This window comes from Talpa occidentalis, unplaced genomic scaffold (assembly GCF_014898055.3).
Source record: "Talpa occidentalis isolate TD23 unplaced genomic scaffold, MPIMG_talOcc4v2.1 talOcc4.8, whole genome shotgun sequence".
Taxonomy (NCBI): domain Eukaryota; kingdom Metazoa; phylum Chordata; class Mammalia; order Eulipotyphla; family Talpidae; genus Talpa; species Talpa occidentalis.
In genome coordinates, this window is record NW_023605194.1 from 99371541 (window position 1) to 99395107 (window position 23567).

Genomic DNA, 23567 nt, shown 5'->3' on the forward strand with positions numbered 1-23567 from the left:
AGCGCACCGCGCATTCAGGCTTTTCTCACGTCCCACTAACCCTCCTGCTTCCCTCGCTGGGGGCAGAAACCAGGTCCGGGAAAAGGAAAGTCTAACCCTCCGGACTCGCAGGCTGAGCCGCGGCTCCGCGACAACAGACAACACCGCAAGTCCCTTCTCCGAGCGTCCCGGGGCTGCCCCGCCCCCGGCGGGCGCCGTCGCGTCGCGTGACGTCACGCGCTTCCCGGAAGTGCGCCGAGTCGGCGGCGGGGGCGTGTCTGCGGGCTGCCCCGCGTGTGGTTACCGGAGAACCGCGGGAATTCGGACGCCGGCGCTGCTGCTACGTCCGCTGCCGACGTGATTTTCCCTTTCCCCGGGAGAGTCGCGAGCTCGTCGGCGCGCCCGGGACGTGAGCCTGACGAGGGCTCCGGCGCGACGCCATGGAAGTAGTGGAGGCAGCCGCCGCTCAGCTGGAAACTCTGAAGTTCAATGGCACCGGCTTTGGGGGTGACCAAGGTCAGGCAGCGGTGTCTCGGGGTTCCAGTGCTGCCCCGGAGCCGCGGCCACCCCTCCAGTCGGAGGGGAGACCCCCGACACTGGGCAGGCCACGGAGGCTCAGCCTGCGGAGGAGCAGCAGCCGCAGCCCGCGCGGAGCCCTGTAGCCCCCGAGGGCCCGGCGCTGCCGGCCGAACCGACGCCCGGCGGGACTTGCGGCCCCGGCCCCGCGGAGCCGCCCCGGACCTCGGACCCCCTGGGAACCTCGGACTCGGATTCCGACAGGTCGGGCTGCCTGCTGGTCCCGGAGCTGCGGGGAGAGGCCTCGTGTCCCCTACGGGCTGCGAGGGGCGGGGCCTGCGGGCGGGGGGTGCCCGCGCGGGCCGGGAGTTCACCTGTGCTGGGGGCCGCCCGTTCCTCGCGTCCACTGCGAATTGCGTTGTGAATCGGAGTCAGATAATCAGACCGCTCTTCCCTAAATATAGTCATCTGAAGGCCTTATGTAAATTTTGTCATTTTCAGGTAGAATGTGAAAAACGAGGTTCTGTGATTATTGCAGTATTCATTTGGGGCCCTCCAGTTGTGGCTATAATTTTGAGTTTTGTGTCAGACTCGCATTTCATAAACTTCGGCGTGTGATCTGGTTTTTCTTTATTTTTAAAATTTTTAAAAAGATTTATTATGCATACAAGAGGTGGGGTACAGGCAGAGGATCCACCAGAGACAGACTGGGGAACAGAACAGGCAGACTGACTGAAATACACTGCTGAGGGGAGCAGCGGGCGAGACAGGATAGGTCTGCTGCACCATGTGGGTTGCTCCCTGGCTGGGGATCGAACTCGTGCTGCAGAGGCTGTGGATTGCTTCATAGTGAGGTGCATAACACATTGTGCCACCAGGGAGGCCCTGATCTGGTTTTTCGAAGTAGATAGACTGAATATTAGTTAAAGGATTCTTTTGTGTTTCTAAATTGACTCCTGACAGTTTTGTTAATTTGTAGAATCCTTAAAGGGATCACATGTTCTTAAAATGAGAGAGGTATTGTTATTTAGTATTATTTAAGCTCTGCGTAGGTCTTATGAGTGTTCTCTACTAACCTTCCCCTACACCTGTGGCTTTTAAATATGACACCTTGTGATGGGAAAGGACTTAAAGCATATAGTATGTTACTAAACCACACTGAACGTTGATTACAAACATTGAGTTTGTTATGTGGGATACTGAACAGGTGAACAAAATAGACATGATCCTTGTAGTGAGAGGATGAAAACTCTTAGTAACCACATGGATAAAATTATAATTGATGAAAATTTGATGGACCAAGCAAGGTGAATTGTGAAATTATTAGAAAGTAATAGAGGAGAGTCCAATCCTATAGGACTCTATGGTTAAAAGTTTTAATTCTAATTGTCAGAAAAGCTATTGCAGAATTTTAGATAGAGAAATGGCATGTTCAGTTTAACATTCCAGCATGCTTTGCTCTGTAGAGGACTTGAGCTGGATTCAAGAGTGAAAGCAGAGAAGCATGAGTGGAACACAACCAGTGTGCAAACAGTAGGAAAGATATTGCATTAGTCCATAATGAGACCATGGTTGTCTGGATGAAATATTTTTAAGTCATTTGCAACAAGTATGCTAATAGATAAGGCAGAGGGCTAAAACCAAGGCATCAACTGGGTGGGTGGTGGTTCAGGTTACTCAGGTGGTACAGGGTACTCATCCTGTGCTTTAGGTAACCATAAGTCTGATCCCCCATTTACCTTAGCTGAAATGGGGGCTGGAGGCCAGTTGGAATGGCAAATGTGGACAGTAAATATGAGACTTCTCTGACAGCCAATAGGACATGTCAGTTGAGCAGTAGGATAACATTTAGAGTTTGGAGGACAATTCTGGTCCAGAGATGTACATTTGAGCATAACAGATAAAAGATAAAACTTTTGCAAATCTTGTTTTCTCTAACATTTCTGTTATTTAACCTGCAAATTTTAAAGCAAATCTTAAATTTTTATTTTATTTTATTTTAAGTTTTTTAAGATTTATTTATTTATACACGCACTGGGTACAGTCAGAAGCACGGGAGGGTGGGAGAATTCATCAGAGCCAGAGTGGGGAACAGAACAGGCAGACCGACAAAATACACTGCTGAAGGGAGCAGTGGGCGCGGCAGGAGAGGTCTGCATGCCAGGTGGGACCCTCGCTGGTGGCCGGAGATCGAACCAGTGCTGTGGAGGCTGTGGGCAGCTTCACAGCCTAGCGCTCAACTGCTGCGCCACCAGGGAGGCCCTAAATCCTGATTTTAAAGCATTCCACCATACCTGTAAATTCTTCACTATGCATCTCCACCCCCTCAGTTTTATCAAGAAAAGCCATCATGGAGTACGTTTAAGATGTATAGTATAATGGTTCAATTTACATGTATTGTGAAATGATTACCACAGTAAGTTCAGTTCACATCCAAACACATGATTAAAAAAAAAGATTCCTATGACAAGACCTCGGATCTAACCTCAGTAGCTTTCCTGTATGTATTACAGCAGTGTTAACAATAATTGTGTTGATTACATTCCTAGTCCTTTATTTTATAACTGAAAGTTTACCTTTTGAACATATTCCACCAGTGTGCCCTCATCCTGTGCTTCAGGTAACCATAAGTAGTCTGAAGTCTGATCTCTCTTTGAGGTTTTTTGTTTTTTTGTTTTTTTTAGATTTCACATTACGTGACATCTTACAGTATTTGTCTTTCCCCCTGTGACATTTCACTTTTAGCATATTGCCTTCAAGGTTCATCCATGGTGGCCCAAAGGGTAGGATTTCCTTTTTCTTTATGACTGAATAATATTCCATTGTGTATATATGCCACATCTGCCTTATCCAGTCCTCCATAAATAGATATAATTTGTTTACATGTCTTGACTGATGTAAATAGTGCTGCTATGAATGATGTCATATCTGCATATAGGGGAGGAGATATCTTTTGAATTAGTGTTTTAATTTCCTTTTGATCTTTTCCCCAGAAAAGTGATCACTGGATCTTACGGTAGTTCTAATTTTAATTTTTTGAGGAACCTCCATACTGTTGTGCATCGTGACTGTACTAATACACAGTGGTACAATCTGTCCAACAGAGCACAAAGGATCCCCCTTTCTCCACATCCAACCCATCTTTGTTTCCTCTTGTCTATGATGATGACCCTCTTAACAGGCAAGAGGTGGTATTTCGTTGTGTGAATTTGCATTCCTCTAGTGAAATAAAATAGATTTAAAGGAGAGAAGTGGATTAAGAAAGAAAAGTGTACCTCCTTTCTTGCTATTTTATGTTATTCATGTAGAAGTGACCAGTTAATGCAGCTAAAAATTAGGCTGAAATTTAGAGTTGTCAAGCCTGAAGATTATCAGTATTTGCATGAGGATAATGATTGAAATCATGGAGTGAATGAGGTTATTCATGGGAAGAGAAGATGAAGATGAAACCCTTAGAAACAGCAATAAAAAGAAATGAAGAGGGCTATCTGACAATTTAAATTAAGAGCAGGCTTATTTGTAACAAAAATTGCTGTGGAAGTCAGGGGCTAAAGGGGTAATCAGATCGTAGAGTGGTCAGTATAGTTGGTGACTTTGAGTGTGCAAATAACTTGAAGAGGGCCTCCCCGGTGGCGCAGTGGTTGAGCGCTGGGTTGCGAAGCTGCCCGCAGCCTCCGCGGCGCCGGTTCGATCCCCGGCTTCTCCCCGGCCACCGGAGGAGGTTCCCACATGGCGCGCAGACCTCTCCTGCTGCCCGCTGCTCCCCTCAGCAGTGTACTTCGGTCCTTCTGCCTGCTCTGCTCCCTGCTCTGGCTCTGGTGAATTCTCTCACCCTCCCGCGCTTCTGACTGTACCCAGTGCATGTATAAACAAAAACAAACAAACAAACAAACAAATAAATAAATAAAATATGCCTCTATTAAAAAAAAAAAAAAGTAACTTGAAGACTGAAAAGAAACTCTTCATTGTCAATGAAGAGATTTTTGGTCTTTAGTGACTAGTAAGAGGTTCCTTTCCCCAAGTTCTCTTTTTGTCAGTGATTTGTCCCATGTTAACTTATATTAACTCCCATATTTATTGTATAAAACTCTTTTAAGAGTTTGATTTATAGTGGGGGATTTGAAAATATTGTGAATAGATTAAAGACTACAGTAGGTCTTTGATGTTTCATTATAATGTTGATGAGAAACAAACCTGGCTCCATTGTATGAAAAGACTATTTCCATTCTTTTAAAAGTCAGTTTCCAAGAACCTGTGCAGGATGTTAGGTGATGACTTACTGTTTCCCAAATACCATACACGGTCACCTTTAAAAGGCTAATACCAGCATTGGTAAACATGTAGTACTTAGTTCCTACTTATTTTAATACCACTGTAATAGGGTTTTACTAAATTTTCAACCGTTCTTTTTTCTACAGTGAAACAGATTCTGATAGTTCAAGCTCCTCCTCTTCCTCATCATCTTCCTCATCATCTTCCTCTCGTGTATCACTTCCTCCAGTGCTATCAGATGGAGAAGATGATTTACAGATTGAGAAGGAAAATAAGAGTTTTCCACTTAAAACAAAAGATGAGTTACTTCTTAATGTAAGTAGTCAGATTTGTTGCTAAACCTCATTTGCATTTCTGAAGTATGTCATGATATTCATTGATTCCATTTGGCCTGTATCTGCTCCATAAAATTTGAAAGCTCTTTTAACTTCCTGGGGGGGGGGACACATTTTTCTCATCCCTTGACTTTGTTAAGTAAAAGAGGATGCCTAAGTAGAAAGGATACTTCTAACTCTTAACATTTGATAACTATTCCTTATTCTTTTTTTTTTTTCTTGCAAGAAAAAAATACTTGTTTTCTTTATTCCTCCAAGGTAGTAATTTTAGCTTGCTATTTTCCTTTTTTTCCCCCTCTAGAAGATATTTTTTATGTGTGTTTAGCAATCTTGCCTTTTTTTCCCTCCTCCACAAGTCGGAAAATTTTGTGCAGTGGCCATTGCAATCATTCTCTTTTTTTGACTGTATTCAAGAGATGTTTATTTTCCCCACCCTCACATGTACTTTTGTTATGCTTTTTAAAATTAATGTTCACTAATTACAGTTACTTTGTAAGAAGATTAATGTTCTTTATCTGTCATAGTGCACCTAATATATATAAGACTAATCCAGTTTCTGCTCTCTTGTCATCAAGTGAAGCAAGAATGATAGTAAATACAATAGACAAATATATTTAATTGCTGGAAGTACTTTTGAATTGTGAGTGTATATTTCACTCATTAGAAACTTACCATTTTTGCTGGGAAAGTATAGGGTTTTAAAATTTGTAACACTGGACTGGCCTGTTCCTTTGCCACTTCTGAGAGGTCTTGGGGAAGTATGGAAGAAGCAATTATGGTCTGTATTTTTCAAGTTTGGGTTCTTGACTCACTTCATATTTGCACAATTCAGAAACAAACTTAAAAGTTCCTAGTCCTTTTAGATCACTCTGCCTCTAGAGATAGAGGAGTGAGTTTCCCAGTCTGTTATAAACTTTTTTGATTTAGGGCTCTGAAATATTATAGTTCTTCCAGGACTTCAATTCTGAAGTTCAAGGGAAGAGAGAAACTTGGCCGTGAATCCCAAGGATGCTATGACTACAAGTATGTAGTATCTCTGAACTCTGCCTCTTCTCTGCTGCTCAGTAGGTGTTTCTCCTTGAAAGTTTGACCACTGACATTCTTTTTTTTTTTTTTTAAATTATACAAAACTGGGGTACAGGTCAGAGGCGTGGGAGGGTAAGAGAATTCACCAGAGACAGAGCGGGGAGCAGAACAGGCAGACAGAACAAAGACACTGCTGAGGGGACCAGTGGGCGAGACAGGAGAGGTCTGCCATGCCATGTGGGTTTCTCCCTGGCTGGCTGGGACTCGAACCCATGCTGCAGAGGCTGTGGACAGCTTCACAGTACGGCGCTCAACCCGCTGTGCCACTGTGGAGGCCCTGACCACTGACACTCTTGTATGAAGGTCATGGGGAGGGCTTGTACTGGTGCCTGGGGCCTGATACACAGCCCTGAACAAGTCCTTGAGGCTAGTGGAGTGGGCATTTAAATTGCTTGGGCATGAGTCAGAGTCATTCCTGTTTGTGTGGGAGTCCTGGTAGGAAAGTGAGTGCTTGAGAGAAAGCACATGGGCGAATGTGAGGGTGGGAGCAGATGACAGCCAGTAACGAAAGGAAGAATGAATATGTGCATATTCTAAGGAGAGTGGAGATTGGGTGGGTGGTATCAACCCCTGCGAACTACTGGAATGGATTCTCTATCACAGGAAAGGGAGGCTTATATTTCAGAAGATGCTGTTCAATCAGCAATAGAAAGAAAAGGGAAGTATTTGGAAGGGGTTATCATTTTTTTTTTTTTTTTTAAGATTTATTTATTTATACAAGCACTGGGTACAGTCAGAAGCGCGGGAGGGTGAGAGAATTCACCAGAGCCAGAGCGGGGAGCAGAGCAGGCAGAAGGACCGAAGTACACTGCTGAGGGGAGCAGCGGGCGGCAGGAGAGGTCTGCACGCCATGTGGGACCCTCCTCCGGTGGCCGGGGAGCAGCCAGGGATTGAACCGGCGCCACAGAGGCTGCGGGCAGCTTCGCAACCCAGCGCTCAACTGCTGCGCCACCAGGGAGGCCCATGGGGTTATCATTTTTGACTTCTGTTGGTCTCTTGTGCTTGGGAGCTGCAGAGACTGTCAAACTACCTCAAGAGAAGGGGGATTTGTTTTAAATTTACTTGGATAGGATTGCCACTGGGTACTGGCAGCTACTGAGGTTGGCCTTATTTTTTATTTAATTTTTTATATTCCTCTTGGACATTCTCATAGTTTTGAGTGTCATTTCAATCTTTAGTACTGATTTCTGTTTACCTTTAGTTCATTTTTTTAAACATATAAAGGACAGGTTTATCAGGAAAAGGAAAAAAGACACCTGTACGTAGTCATAGGCGACAGAGCTGCCTAAATTCACCTTTTAATTCTACCCTGTATACAGATTTCGTGTCCCTGTCAACTTCCCCATGAACAGTGTTATTTCTCTACTCACTTGTGGGACACTTCTGTTACTTAGCATAGATTTAGGTGTGTGTGTGTGTGTGTGTGTGTGTGTGTTTTGAAAATAACAATTCACTTTCTGAGAAGTGCTCCTCTTCTGTTAACTAACTTTATCTAGTGTCATATGTGCTGTTTTGTTCAGGTCCTGATACATCATTTCCTCTCAGGCAGCAGGATGCATGGAGTTTTTGCTCTTTTTAGGCCATTAACTTACTTGCCTAATGAAATTCTGAAGAAAATTAATGAAATATTCTATCCATGTTGTTTTTTGCTAAAAAAAAATATACACATGGAAAACTAGTCAAACAGCACTAATTGTCTCATTTGTGCTGGGTCTTTGGAGAACTCTAGAATATAGACATACCCATTTAATTCAGTTTTATGTCCCATCTCTTTATAACATGTCTCATATTCCAGGCAGTTTGTTGTTTTAGCCATGCTGAGTTTAATTTTTACTCCCATTTAGTCTGATTGTCAAGTAGACTTGTTGCTTTTCTGTCTACCTTTTAAATACTTGCATTGTTGCAGAGTCAAGTTCTGGTGTTCTCACGCATAGCTATCACATATCTTTAAGTATATGGAAATCACCTTGAGATTGTTCTTTTAGAACTAAATGTTTGAGAATTGCAAACATTTTTTTGGGATGACAGGATTTGCTTATAACTTGATTTTTATGGAAGAGGTGGGGAAGAGAAAAAAGAGGGATTAGTCAGCTATAGTGGCAATGAAAAGGAGAGTCTTACTTGGCTTTTTTCATAATGTCACAATTATGTAATATTTGATGTTAAATTTAACCAAGTGGAATTATCCTTTTAAAACATGCACCCTTCTTTAATGCTGAGGATTTATATATAACCTACACAGTAAATGTAAAGCAGTCTACATATTACAGCTTTGAGACCTACATTAAACCATTGGGTTTGTTCATTGTTTGAATGAATTGGAAAATGAAGTTTGTTCAAAAAATTTTCATAGCAATTTATGCCCAGAGCTCCTCTTTCACATAATTCAGATGTAATTAAAATTTTTGAATCATAAAAACATTTATGGAATTGTGACATTTCAGTCTTAATCCAGCAGTGAATTATATAAACTAGTGCTTATTGTTTCTCTTTTGAAAATCTGAAAGGTTTTGCATAACATAAAAACTTGTGATTATAGTGCTTGTGGTAATGAAAAATGGATAATGCTACAATAGAAATAATAATGTACCATTATGCGCATAATATAGCATGACCAAGAAAATTGTTTGTAGGTGATTCTTGGTAAACTTACCTTCATATTTGCAGACTACCTTTATTACCAGTGCATATGGTACACATGCACTTTGAAATTAGGATGAGTACACTATGTTCTCTCTGTGATTCTAGCTGTGGAGGCATGTACTTGAAAACATCTTGACAAGAGGCTGCAGAAACATCTGGGCCATCTCGAGGGGTCAGAATTTACAGTGGATTATTTCATACCTTTTTGACCTCCCATTGGCTATGAAATTATCTTACACATTGGTCAAGACTTAATAACCATTGACTGAATATGTTGTTTTCAAGGCCTAACTTGGTTTTTAAGTTTTGTCCGAAATGTAGTTTTTCAATTTCAGCTTTTTATGAGTAGGTATATATAACATATACTGCATGTAGAATGCTGCTGGTATTTATTAACATCCTCAAAATACCCAGTATTTAAGAATCAACTTACATACTTCAAAGAAGGTAAGCTTTTCATTACTATTCAGTGGTCTTTAAAAGTAATGCTTAAACATTTAAATTTTGTGCTTCATTGCACAAAATTACTTTAGTAAAACTTAACATCGAGAATGAATTATCCCTTAAAATTTAAATAAGTATTGTTTTATAGAGTATATGTCTTCTCTGTATATCAATACATATATATTATTAATATTACATACAAACCTTGTGTTTATTAGAGTCCCCTTTCCTCATTAGATTTTGGTGAGTTCTGCTGATTGCTCTAGAGGATAAAGACTAAATGTCTGTTATAAAGGAATCTATCTAGAGTGTGAACATATACACGTAGGCTTAACGCAAAGTAACGACAGCTAATGATTGAATGCCAGATGAATGATACTGGGCATAAGAAGCTGTAGGATAGATTGGAACAGGGAAAGCTTGCACTGCAGTGGCCAAGGATGGTGACATGGCTTGAATTTAGATTGAAAGATGGATTGGATGTACATAGGAAGAGAATATGACCTTTCCCAATGAAAGGGCCAAGTCTGTTGCATATGTCAGCTGTATTCCCAGAGTTGGCTATGTGGATGGGACTCGGAGTATTTGTTTATCCATTCATCATAGTTACACCTAATGCTAGTTCTAAAAAGGACATTTTCTTTTCCTTTTAACATTTCTGACAAGTTGGAACTAATAGATGGCATCTTATCATTGTTTGATAGTGCTTTCATTTTACTGCTATAAATTCATTATTTCAGATTGCTTATTTTTGCATAGAAGAACTGGGGTGCAGGCCAGAGGTGGGGGGGTGCAGTGAGAGGATTCACCAGAGATAGAGTAGGGAGAAGAGCAGGTAGGTTTACTCTGAAGTACACTGGTAAGGGGAGCAGTAGGTGAAACAGGAGAGGTCTGCTGCGCCATATGTGGGTTAGCTCCCTGGCCAGGGATGGAACTCAGGCTGTTGCAGTGCTGAGACATAACCCCTAGGCCACCAGGCACACCCTCTATTATCTCAGATTTGATGAAATTTGGATTCTTCAATTAACATAAAAGACAATGTTTAGAGTTATAGTCCTAGTTTTTTCCTTACTGAGACAAAGTATAATCTCTTACTTTGATGTTCATGGGAGTCAGCTTTTGAAAGTTTTCTTATAAGCTTTCTGTGACAGTAATTTTAGAGAAAAACAAGTCAAACACTATTTATTAAAAAAGAAAAATGTAGGCACTTCCAAGGAAGCGTTGACTTTCATTTTTTGGTGGAAATTTTTATTGGGCTGAGTCTGAATCTAAGTTTAGTGTCATACAATAGGATAATTAGGGAAGGCACTTAGTGCTTATTGGTAATAGCTAAAGTAATAATTGAATTTCATGCAGTGAAATTTCATTCTCTTTTCTGGAGAAGTTGGTGAATTAGTGAATTTTGCATGTAGTCATAGTTGACACAATATACAGACCATTCTTTTTTCTAATATGGTTTACCAGCTACAGGGGGAAAACGTTTCTAATCATAACTTTCAGTACTCCAGGAATTGGATCCTACTTTATCAGCATATCTGAAAAGTGAAGGCTCACTTAATAGATGAGAAAAGTGGTCAGATAATAGAATTCCGCTTATCTTCTCCTTTAAAACTTTCCCTCAAACTAATAGCAAAAAGGATTAATTTCTATTTGGAACATTTGATTCCTTCCCCACCACGCTATGCTGCCCCTCTTTTCTTTCTTTGTTAGTGAAAACCCAAATCAAGGTTCTTTATATAATTTTGTGTCAGAAGGTGATCAAATTGTTATTTTTTTTTTCTTGCCCTATAATAAGCTTTCAAAGAGCCAGGGAAGTCAAGGTTCTTATAAAGTATAAATGTTCTCATTTCATAGGACTATTTTCAATTCATTAGCTCCTTCCATTTTTGTGCTGGAAGTCTTAGACACCCATTTTTTTGACTGGGTCCACAATTTTTGACACGTCCACAATTTAATTCTTATAGGGTGGATTTTGAATGTTGAACCCTATTGATTTGAATATTTTGCTTGATTGAGCAATCTTGTAGTATATGCAGCTGTTAGAGAATCAGAATACAGTATATACTTACAACACAAATGAGAATTGCCCTCTCATGGATATTTCACAAGTGTGGTTAGAACCTTGAATTTTTTGATACCAGTTTATGAATACCTTAATTATCACAGCATCATAGTAATTTCATTTGAGTCTGGTATGCAATTTTTGCATTAATGCTCTGTCTTTAACATTATATGAAATTAAACATTTTTTAAATTATAATTTTAGATATTTGTATGAATTATTCAAAACTTCTGCTCAGTTCCCTCTCTGCTTTTAGGTAAGGAAACTGATAGTTAAAAACAAAATGACTTGTCTTTGGTGGTTTAAGTGGGAAGGAGCAGATCAGAATTAGTAACAGGTAGATTCTACTTTTTCTATATTTTTAGTATTTGTGGAGTCCTGCATATAGCAATATTGGAATTTGATCATTTGAAGGGTCTGATTATTTGGTTTCTAAATAATGTGGCATATATTGCCATGGTGAAGGATGAATGTGTGTCATCTAATATGAGTTTTCTTACATAGTATTTGCTTGGACCATACTTCCTAATAAAGTCTTTTTGACTTGGACTGTGGAGTGTATAGGAAATAAATGATTCAATTTCTTCAGTATTTTGAATTGCCATAATTTGCCAAATGCTGTGATGTATCTGGGATTTTTTTTTCCTACGTGGCCTTTTCTTTTATTGATGATGTTCATGAAATTTGTTTTCCTTGCCTTGTTATTATATATTGAAGTACTGAATATGTTCAGAAAAAAACACTTTTGCTCCTTTGATTTTGAGTTAGTAGACATTTAATATTAATTTCATTTAAATGGTGGCATAGATATTTATCTCTAGATGTAGATGCTACACTTCCAAAATAGCTTTTTTAGGGGATTTGGGGAAATAACAATGATAAAAATAAAGATTTATCACAAAACTTCATTTCTCAAGTGAAATATTCAGTTAGCATTAAGACTTCATAGTAATGTGGCACCTGCTGTTAGAAGTGGTCTTAAAAGTATGCTTATTTGTGATTGAGAATTGATTGATGCTATTATGTCAGGGCTATGTTTTGTATTAAGTGGCTCTGAATGTATGAGAAAGAATATAAACTAGTGCTGTCCATTAGCCCTTCCTGCAGCCATGGAGATGTTCTGTATCCATGCTGTTTTCATACTGTAGTTGTTAAGCACTTAAAATGTGACTAGTGTGACTGAAATATAACCTAATTTTAATTAAATTTACATGTCAAATGTTGCTAGTATCTAGTATTGGATAAGCAGGATAAAAGGAGTCTTTCCCTTGTAATAGAATCCAGGCTGTAACAATCATCCTGACCTGCAGTAAAAAGCCTTGTTGTCTTTTATCTTCAATATACTTGGTTTTTGCTTACTACGTGATGAAGGTCTTTCTAATCCAGGTTCTGTCATTACTTCTACCTTTTTTTTTTTTTTTAGACTTTTTTTTTAATTTATTTGTTTGTTTGTTTTGTTTATACATGCACTGGGTACATTCAGAAGCACGGGAGGGTGAGAGAATTCACCAGAGCCAGAGTGGGGAGCAGAGCAGGCAGAAAGACCGAAGTACACTGCTGAGGGGAGCAGCGGGCGGCAGGAGAGGTCTGCGCGCCATGTGGGACCCTCCTCTGGTGGCCGGGGAGCAGCCGGGGATCGAACCGGCGCCGCAGAGGCCGCGGGCAGCCTCGCAACCGAGCGCTCAACCGCTGCGCCACCTGGGAGGCCCCATTACTTCTACCTTTAATTTATCAATGTGTCTTTATAGTTTATCACTGTGTCTTTTACTTATGATTCTTTATACCCTATATGCACTGTCACCGTGGTAGTGTCCTTCAGTATGTGTCCTGCACTTTTTCCTTATTGGAGTCTATTTCTTCCTTTTCTTTTCATGTCACACATACTCATACTCATGGGAAAGCAAAGTGATTAATCTTTATTTCTTTAAAGGAGACTGTGAGATTGAGGAGGTTTATTCATTTATCTTTCCAGGGGCTTCTGCTACTATGTTATCAGGGAGTAGGAGGCTAATCTAATAACTATAATAATGTTTGCTTCTGCAAACCTCACATATCTATGCGTCAGTTCTGGGTTGTAAAGCTTCCTTGGAAATCTACCTTTTTTAGTATAGTTTAAGTAGATTGGGTCAAGGTTCTTTTCTTCATGGAGAATTCCCATTTGAATTCTAGGAATTCTACTTTCATGACCTGATTTTTGCTGTGACCAAAAAAAAGACTATGGCCTTTTCTGAGGTTTTTTTGTTTTGCTTGGACTGTCCAAATAATACATCTAATATGACAAAAACTAAACATTTCCTATGTGCTAGTACTGTTCTGGTTGCTATAACAATGAGCAATATTGACAGGTACTAGTTATTACTGGGTTTTGTCTAATTAGAATAAAGGACTTTTAGCAAGTAAACAAGTTGGATATGTTAGTAATGTGTTTGTTTGTTTTTTTTTTAAGATTTATTTATTTATATAAGCACTGGGTATAGTCAGAAGCGCCGATTGGGAGGGTGAGAGAATTCACCAGAGCCAGAGGGGAGAGCAGAGCAGGCAGAGCGATGAAGTACACTGCTGAGGGGAGCAGCGGGCGGCAGGAGAGGTCTGCGTGCCATGTGGGACCCTTGCCCAGCGCCGGGAATCAAACCGGTGCTGCAGAACTTCGCAGCCCAGCACTCAACCGCTGTGCCACCGGTGAGGCCCAGTAATGTATTTAAAAGCGAGAAAAACAGCAGCATAATCTGATAAAGAGTTACTAAGCATGGTGGTGGTGTGCTGTAGTACTTTAGATTTAGTAGTTCAGGAAGAGAAAGTGATATTTGACATCCAAACATCAAAACAAGATCTTATATTGCCCAAGATGCCATAGCAATCCAAGGAATTTGCCCTTTGAGCCTTCAAAAATTCTGCCTCTTTGAACTTGTCAAGGAAGTTCATGGGAAGCACATCCTTTCAGTGAATTCTTGTTGATGAAGTTTGGAATATCTCCCCCTTCCTCTTTGTCCTCTTCTCCTAGCATTCTCTACATCTTTTCTCCCTTGATTCAGTCCCAAAAATGTCTACCATTTTCAAACAAAATACTGCTTGACTTAACTGAATTTTTAAAGGCAAAATCCATAACAGGCCCCCAACCTGGAATTGATTGAATAAGATTGGTTTAATTCACCGATTTAATTTATTTCTTACATGTTTTATGTGCAGTATGTAGTTCTTCAGATACCTTTATCCTCTTTAAGAGTATTTGTAATAGTGTTTCTATGTATACCTCTGTTACAGGTAGGTTTGTTGCTACCAAGAGGCAACTTAATGCCTCTGTAAATTATTATTATTTTTTTTTAAGATTTTTTTTTTTTTTTAATTTATATAATAGCTGGGGTAAAGGCCAGAGGTGCGGGAGGGTGAGAGGATTCACCAGAGACAGAGTGGGGAGCAGAACAGGCAGACAGACCGAAGTACACCTCTGAGTGGAGCATTGGGCGTGACAGGAGAGGTCTGCTGCACCATGTGGGAATCTCCCTGGCAGGCCGGGAATCGAACCTGCGCTGCAGAGGCTGCAGATAGCTTCATAGTGCTGTGCTCAACCCGCTGCGCCACTGGGGAGGGCCTCTGTAAACTATTTTAAACTTTCTGACATCACAAGATATTGGGGTCAGGCCTCCCTGGTGGTGCAGAGGGTTAAGTCTCAGCACTGTGAAGCTATCTGCAGCCACTGCAGCATGAGCTCTCTCCCTGGTTGGGGAGCTAACCCACAGGGTGTAGCAGACCTCTATTGTCTTGTCTGCTTCTCCACTCAGCAGTATATTTCAGTAAGTCCGCCTGTTCTATTCCCCACTCTGTCTCTGGTGAATTCTCTCATCCCCTGCACCTCTGGCCTATACCCCAGTTCTTGTATGCATAAATGAATAAATCTTTTTTTAAAAAAAGATACTGGGATCACTGAATTGGATGTATGGTGAGGACTACAGATAGCATTGTCTCCATTTATATACACCCGAGTTTGGTTTTGTATGAGGTCACAAGTCCTCCTCATTGGTAGGCAAAACTTGTGTTAATACAGAGGTCAGAAACAGGATAGCAGCAGCTAGAATTACGGGGTCTGCAGACTATTTGGCCACAAGTGTGAGTCATTACAAATATTCTGGCTTTTGTCTCTTGTCGTCTTCATGCTGGATATCTTATGACATTTTTGGAGTAGAACATCAGGAATTAATCAGATGTTACTGACTGAATTGTTCTACTTAAGGTAAATTATGCTATAATGATCTCAGAAGACGATGAAAAGGCATTTGATAAAATTGATTAGTCATTTCTGATTTAAAAAAAAGTTGGTAAAATAGGAAATAGATGGCTATTTCCTTATCCTATTGAAAATAAATTCCAAATGAAATTAATCATTAACATTTGAAACATTCCCTTTTTTTAAAAAAAAAAAGATTGATTTATTTATGCATATAAGAGCTGGGGTACAGGCCAGTGGTGCAGGCAATGAGAGGATCCACCAAAGACAGAGTGAGGAACAGAACAGGCAGACTGACCGAAATACACTGCTGAGGGGAGCAGCAGGCGAGAGTCTGATGCGCCATGTGGGTTTCCCTGGCTGGCTGGGGATTGAACTTGGGCTGCAGAGGCTGTGGATTGCTTCATAGCGTGGTGCTTACCCCCTTGCTCCACCAGGGAGGCCAATGATGCTTTTTGTGTTCAAACAATACCCTATAAAGAATCCATTTACAATAACAGTAAAAGATACTAAGTCGCCAAGAATTTGTAACAACAAATACAGTGTGTATTGTCTTTGAATAAACCTAAAGACTGTGTGTAGAGCCTATGACAATTTAGACAACTATAATTGTGCTTTTAAATCAGTACTAACAGTAATATGACAAAGTAATTTTAAAGTTTTATCTAGTAGACTAAACGTGAAAATAGCTGGAAGAATTCCAAGGGGAAAAATATTGATGGAGTGGGTAGGGGAACTAGTCTTTTTTCCAAAACATGGAAACTAGTCCATATTAAAAAATGCTATGAGGGGCAGAGTTGTTAAAATAATTTAGTACTGGTAATGAAATATATCAGAACCAAATGGAGACTTTAATAAACACCCCAAATAGATGAATATGTTAAAAATTATCTCTTAAATCAGTAGGAGAAAATGGATTTATTTGTCGTGTGAGGATAACTGATGATTTAGATAAAGATGAAGCTAATCTGTGCCTCACTGTTACATAAGAATAAGACCAGGGGCCTGCTTGGTGGCACAAGGGGTTAATACCAATGAAGCTATCCACAGCCACTGCAGCACAAATTGGATCCCTGGTCAGGGAACTACCCATATAGCGCAGCAGACCTCTCCTGTCTCACCCACTGCTCCCCTCAGCAGTGTATTTCAGTCAGTCTGCCTGTTCTTCTCCCCACTCTGTCTCTGGTGAATCCTCTCACTCCCACACCTCTGGCCTATATCCAGTTCTTGTATGCATAAATAAATAAATTAAAAAAGAAAAAAAGAATAAGACCAAAAATGAACCAAACATACAAATATTGAAAATCAAACTAGAGAAGCAACAAAATCATCAGTGAATATTAAAGTATGATCTTGATGTAGGGAAGATCTTTCTAGATATGACACAGTCTCATGTACCAAACAATGAGAAAATTAATGTAATTGAATATATAAAAATTAAAATGCCAAAGTTTATTAAACAATTTAAAAGATAAAAACATACATTAGGATGTAAGGAAGGGGCAATGTGCATATTTACTACGGGGCAAATGTCCTTTTTTTTTTTTTGAAGATTTATTTATACAAGAACCAGAGTATAGGCCAGATGCACGGGAGGGTGAGAGAATTCACCAGAGACAGAGCGGGGAACAGAACAGGCAGACTGACCAAATACACTGCTGAGGGGAGCAGCGGGCAGTACAGGAGAGGTCTGCCGCCCCATGTGGGACCCTCGCCGGCCGGCCGGGATTAAACTAGCGCTACAGAGGCTGCGGACAGCTTCACAGCACTGTGCTCAACCACCTGCGCCACCAGGGGAGGCCCAGGACAAATGTTCTTAAAATCCCAAAGTTCTCTTAATAATTAATGAAAAGACAAACTCTCCAAAAGAAAACGTCTGACGTGTGCAGATGATTCATAAACACAAATGGGATATATGCAAGGATATTCAGTATTCCCAAATTAATGAAGAAATTCAAATTAAAGCAAGATACTATTTTATATACCTATCAGGCTGGCAGAGATTTAGTTTGCTTCTCAGTGATGATAGGGCTGTAGAAAATACCGCATTGTTTGCAAAAGTGTGAAGTGATGTAACTAAGTTTTTGAAAAGAAATTTAGCACTATCTGTCAAAACTAAAAATGTTCCTTCCGTTGGAATTGGCAATTCCACTTAGAAAAATTGATGACAGAAGTTACAGAATTTATGACAGGAGTTACAAAATGATAGAAAGATGTGCACAATATGATAGGTAAAAAGGATAGTTTGCTTGCTTGCTTTTACAAGTTGCTATTTTATTTAAGTAGCACTTTAAAGTTAGAAATGTCAAATTTATGTCTGCGTTATAACATTTCTTTCAAATATCCTTCACAGACAACTATCAGCTGTTTATGGAGAGTGGAATCGAGAGGTTGAAAGCAGTAGGAGAGGGGAATTTTTGCTTTACTTTGTATCCTTCTCTACTTGATTTGTTCCTTTATTGGAAAACAGGAAAATATATTTCTTTTATCCTTTAAAGTTAAAAATCAAAAATGGAGATTAAGAGTTTAGGTTTGTACCAAAACTTAATTATATTGCATGGGCCTGTATTCCTCCTAATAGGAAATAGAAATTGAGGAGCCTTTCATTTTATACACAAATAGCATTTATTTATCAGAGCATAACATTGATTTTCTATGCTAAGTGTTAATGACTTGTGGTCTGCCCTCTTGCCAGTTCAGAGGTTTTTGTAAAATATCTACCAGCACTTCCTCTTTTGGAGACTTCCTTATCTTTTTCCTACATAACCTTCTACCTATGCCTGACTTTATTTAAGCAGTAGACTTTATCATAGTCCAAAAGTAATGAATATTTTTGCGTTAGATCTTACCAGAATTTGGCTAGGGAGCAGGATTGTTTTCATTACACCCTTGTTCATTAGAAAATGCCCTTTGGGGAGCTGTTGAGACTCAACAAAAACAAAGAAAATAATCCTGTCAAAAAATGGGCAGAAGAGCTAAAAAGAAACTTCTCTGAAGAGGAAATGCAAATGGCCAACAGGCATATGAAAAAATGTTCAACATCACTTCTAATCAGGGAAATGCAAATCAAAACTACCATGAGGTGCCATCTTACACCAGTGAGAATGGCACATATTAAAAAAACTAGCAACAACAAATGTTGGCGAGGGTGTGGAGAAAAAGGAACTCTCCTGCACTGCTGGTGGGAGTGCAGACTGGTCCAACCACTATGGAGAGCTGTGTGGAGATTTCTAGACCTACTAAACATAGAGCTTCCATATGATCCAGCAATTCCACTCTTAGGTATTTACCCAAAGGACACAGAAACATCAATTCCAAAGAACACCTGCACCCCTATGTTTATAGCAGCACTATTTACAATAGCTAAGCTTTGGAAACAGCCCAAATGCCCAAAAATAGATGACTGGATCAAGAAGATGTGGTACATATATACCATGGAATATTACTCAGCATTCAAAAATGATAAACACATGCAATTTGCAGCAACATGGATGGCGCTGGAAGGGATCATGCTCAGCAAAATAAGCCAGAAAGAAAAAGAAAAATACCGGATGGTCTCACTCATAGCAGGAATCTAGAAAACTTAAATAAGGGACCAGGAAAATGAATAAGTATAAGAAAGTGAAAATCAAAATCAACAAAAAACTATGAACCAGAGACACTTTTTGGGGGATGGGATTGGGGTCAGAATGGGGGGCTGCAATTGTATGGGGATTATAAAAATAAAATTTATTATTTAAAATAAATAAATAAATAAAATTAAAAAAAAAAAAAGATGTGGTACATAAACACCATGGAATATTACTCAGCGTTCAAAAAAGATAAACACATGCATTTTGCAGCAACATGGATGGCACTGGAAGGGATCATGCTCAGCGAAATAAGCCAGAAAGAAAAAGAAAAATACCAGATGGTCTCACTCATATCTGGACTCTAGAAAACTTAAATAAGGGACCAGGAAAATGAATAACTATAAGAAAGAAAATATCAAAATTGACAAACAACTATGAACCAGAGACACTCTATGGGGGGTGGGGGGGCGGGGAAAGGAGGGATTGGGGTCAAAATAAGGGGGTTGTAATTGTATGGGGAATATATAAAATGAAATTTAAATTAAAAAAAAAAAGAAAATGCCCTTTGGGGCCTCCCTGGTGGCACAAGGGGTTAAGACGCAACTTGCATGAGTTCGATCCCCAGCCAGGGAGCAACTCACATGGCGCAGTAGACCCCTCCTTACCTGCCTGCTGCTCCCCTCAGCAGTGTATTTCAGTCAGTCTGCCTGTTCTGTTCCCCACTCTGTCTCTGGTGAATCCTCTCACCGCCCGCACCTTGGCCTGCACCCCGTTCTTGTATGCATAAATAAATCTTTAAAAAAAAGAAAATGCCCTTTGCCCTTATGTTCTTCTCTCCCCTGTTTTGATCCCTTTTCCTCCCCCTCCCTTGCAGAATGTCTCTGATTTATAGTTGCCTGCTAATTTTGTTGTTTTTGTCATTATTGTTAGTTTGCTTTTTTTTTTTTTTTTTTTTGCCCTGATACCTTACAAGGGACTATGGTGATGGTTCACAGGTGAATTGGTAGTGGGAATTTTGTGGGGAATACACAATGATGTAAAGATATAAATAAAAAACAATGAATTTAAAAAAAATAAAAAAGAAAGAAAATGCCATTTGCCACCTGTCAGAAGTGCCACTCCAAGAATTAGAATCAGAATCAGACCCACATCCTTGCAATTGCCCTTTAAACTTTAATCAAAGCCCTTTTGTCTGTAGTCCCCTGACATTACAGTTCTTCAGTCTTAAGTTTAACAGAAATTGGGGTTTCTTTAGCTAAAAGACTTTTTGTAAGGCTATTTCATGTTGTATGTTCCTTCCAAGTTCATTCTAACAACGATCTCCCTTCTTTATTCTGATAAACACATGGGCGCTTTCAAACAATGGTCTTACCAGGAAAAGACTTTCCGTATTTCATATGTTGAAACAGCAATTGACCATCCTCTCTAAAAGTTCTCAGAAAAATTCAGATATTTCCTCCAGCACCAGCCATACTAGCCATACAGAGGTGAGTTAGTTTTCTGCATTGAGTTGGTTAGATCCTTAGTTGGTTAGATCCTTCCTGGTAAGTATTCTGTGATTGGAAAGCAGCATCAACTAGAAGCAAGTTACACTTTTACTCTGGTTAAATTGTTTTGTTAAGCACCTTGTCTGACTCCTAATAGAGGAAAATGATTATCTGTGGTACATTCATCTGCAGTATATTGTATTATTTAGGTTTTCCCAACATATCTCCAAAAGTTACCTTTCTCATAAGCTAACTCCTAACATGCCACTAATAGAATCTTTACACTTTCAGTCCTTCTTAAGAAAAACTTCCTTCTGAGTTAGTTGTGATCATCTGGCAAAGGTGAAGAACAGAAACTTTATTTAATTTAAAGCCTAAGGTCAGTTGTATTTTTAGATTTTTCTTCAGCTTTATCTCTGCTTCACTATCTAGTTTCTATAGCAACTGAGATAGAAGCAGCTAGGTCAGAAAAGGGAAATCTTTAGATGTAGCAAAATTTAGTTTTTTTAACATAAAGATCCCTCTCTATGCAACACCTTCATAACTTTTGTGGACTGTTTCAGGAATTCTATATTTTTTTCTTAAAGAGTCCAAACATTCATGTCTTCTTCACAGAGCCCCATTCTACCCAAAAGATTGCTGCCTCTCTGTTCAGCTATTTAATTAGTCAACTTAATTAGTCAAATCAAGACACTAAGAGAGGGAACTGTTCTTTGGAGAAATTGTAGAGACCAGTAGAATTATTTCTGTTATGGAAAGTCTGAAATGTCTCTGTAAATTATGTTTTGAATTCTATCTTTTCTTTATCTGGGATTGTTCAGGGATGTAGTATGTTTGCATTTGTGTGTGTGTCCTATTCAAATATAATTTAAAAAATCCAGAATATTACTTTTGACTAAATTCTTAGTTTATCTGGGTCAGGTGTAGATGCCAGACCTTCTGTGTCATTTTAGGTAGATGTTGGAGAAGTACTGTCACTCACTGAAAAGGACAACATCAAAGATATGGTTCGAGGACTTAATGTTACATCTTCAGAAATGTGTGTAGCACTTTAAATGAAAGCAAAGTCCCATTTTTAAAAATTCAGGCTGTTGAAATGGGAGGAAGTTAATGCTTTTTTATCTTATAGGAACTACCTTCTGTTGAAGAACTCACAATTATTTTGCCTGAAGATATTGAATTGAAACCTCTTGGGATGGTTTCGAGTATTATTGAGCAATTAGGTATGTAAATAATTGTATTAATAAAAATTATATCTAAGCATGTATTAATAATTTAATCAGACTTTACTATGACTAGTGAATTTTTTGTGAAATAGGTAAAAAAATTTCATTTTAAAATCAGATAAATTCAGTTTTCATGTACTTAGCAATATGTAAATATATTGACTCTAGAAACTTAAAGTCAGCTTTTACTGAAATATTTTTCTATAATTTTCTTTGTTTACTGTTGTTAAATTAGTACAAATTTAGTGACTTAACTACAGCACAAATTTATTATTTTACATTTTTTGTGGGCCAGAGGTAACATGGGCCTGAGCTAAAATCAGTGGGTCCATCAGAATTGTTTATTTCTGACAGCTCTAAAGAAGGATCCATTTCCTTCCCCCTCAGTTTCTAGTGGTTACCTGCATCTCTTGGCCTACGGCCCCTTCCTTCATCCTTAACCAATAATGTTGCCTCTTTCTGACCCTCTTTCCACCATTCCCTCTCTCTCTGACCACAGCTTTTAAGGTTCTCTGTTTTTAAGAATTCTTAGATTGGGCCTACAAGATAATATCCATCTCATGATCCTTAACTTTAACGGTATTTGCAAAGTCTTTATTTTTTATTTATTTACTTATTTTAATGTAAGGTAATATATTCACAAGCTCAGGGGTTAGGGTGTGTGTCTGTCTTTTGGGGGTTATTTTACCTACCACCTTTGGTTTTCTCTTATAAACATGTAAATTAGAAAGTTCTAATATTTAATGCTAACATTAATGCCATGACATGTAGCTATTGGACTATATGAGATCTAGATATTACAGCTAAAAGAAATCTGGTCATGTGGGTGATATTTTAACATGCAATTTGACTTTGGGAGAGGGGGGGTTAGAGAGAGCAGAGGTGATTGAGAATGGAGTCTGTTAATGCACACTGTCATTATCAATCCTTGCTTACCATCTTTATTTCAGAAGCAGATCTCGCTCAAAAAATGTTGACTCATAATCTGTACATGTTTAGAACTTAGAAGTACTTAATTGTTGAAATTAAATATTATACAATAGAAATTTTTTCATGAAGTTTTATAATCTGAACTAATACATACCATTCCAAAGTGGATATGGCATTATCTGTGTAATGTAATTGAGTGCTCTTACTTGCTGCTGTAATTTTCTAAGAACTTAACATGTTTAGTTTTTTTTCTCTTTGCTATTGGTAGATTGGTTGTGTAACATTTGTGGCACTTACAAGACTTGTAGATTATGCTAGACCAGTGGGATAATGCTTTTGCTTTTTGAGAAGAGAAGTGTTAAAAATTACTGTGAGCTCTGTCATTCTTCATCTGTTCAAAGGAAGATACTTTTGTGAGGTCTAACTTTTTCCTTTAATAGTAAGTATGTACCAGTACTTTGTGGAAAAGAATTTCTAGATTGAGAAAGACTAATTTCTTGTAAAACAGGAGTCTTGTGATTAAAAGTGATTTTTCTTTTTGGGTAAAAATTGAGAAAATGTTTGCAGCTTCAATTTGACTCTTTAATAGGTGACTCAATATCTTTGAGGTTTTATTACTTCAAATTATTTCTTAGAATTTTAACTTTTTGTATTAAAAAGTGTCGTTCTCTGTGATACTTGGAAATAAATACTTTGTTTATCCAACAGGAATAGTTACTGAGGCATATTATCCACTTTAAATTTTATTTTAAACTATGTTGGAATTAAGGGCTAATTTTCCATTTAAAAGCTC

General features: G+C 39.0%; 1 protein-coding gene across 1 annotated transcript in view; it reads left to right on the top strand.

Moving 5' to 3' along the window:
- Window positions 1–275: 275 nt before the first annotated feature.
- NAF1 (nuclear assembly factor 1 ribonucleoprotein) overlaps window positions 276–23567 on the top strand; it is a 43031-nt gene continuing 19739 nt past the window's right edge. The window contains 4 exon segments of the mRNA XM_037496412.2: window positions 276–563; window positions 566–759; window positions 4914–5082; window positions 21748–21841. Of these exon segments, the coding sequence (XP_037352309.1) occupies window positions 420–563; window positions 566–759; window positions 4914–5082; window positions 21748–21841 (601 nt within the window). The 5' untranslated portion in view covers window positions 276–419.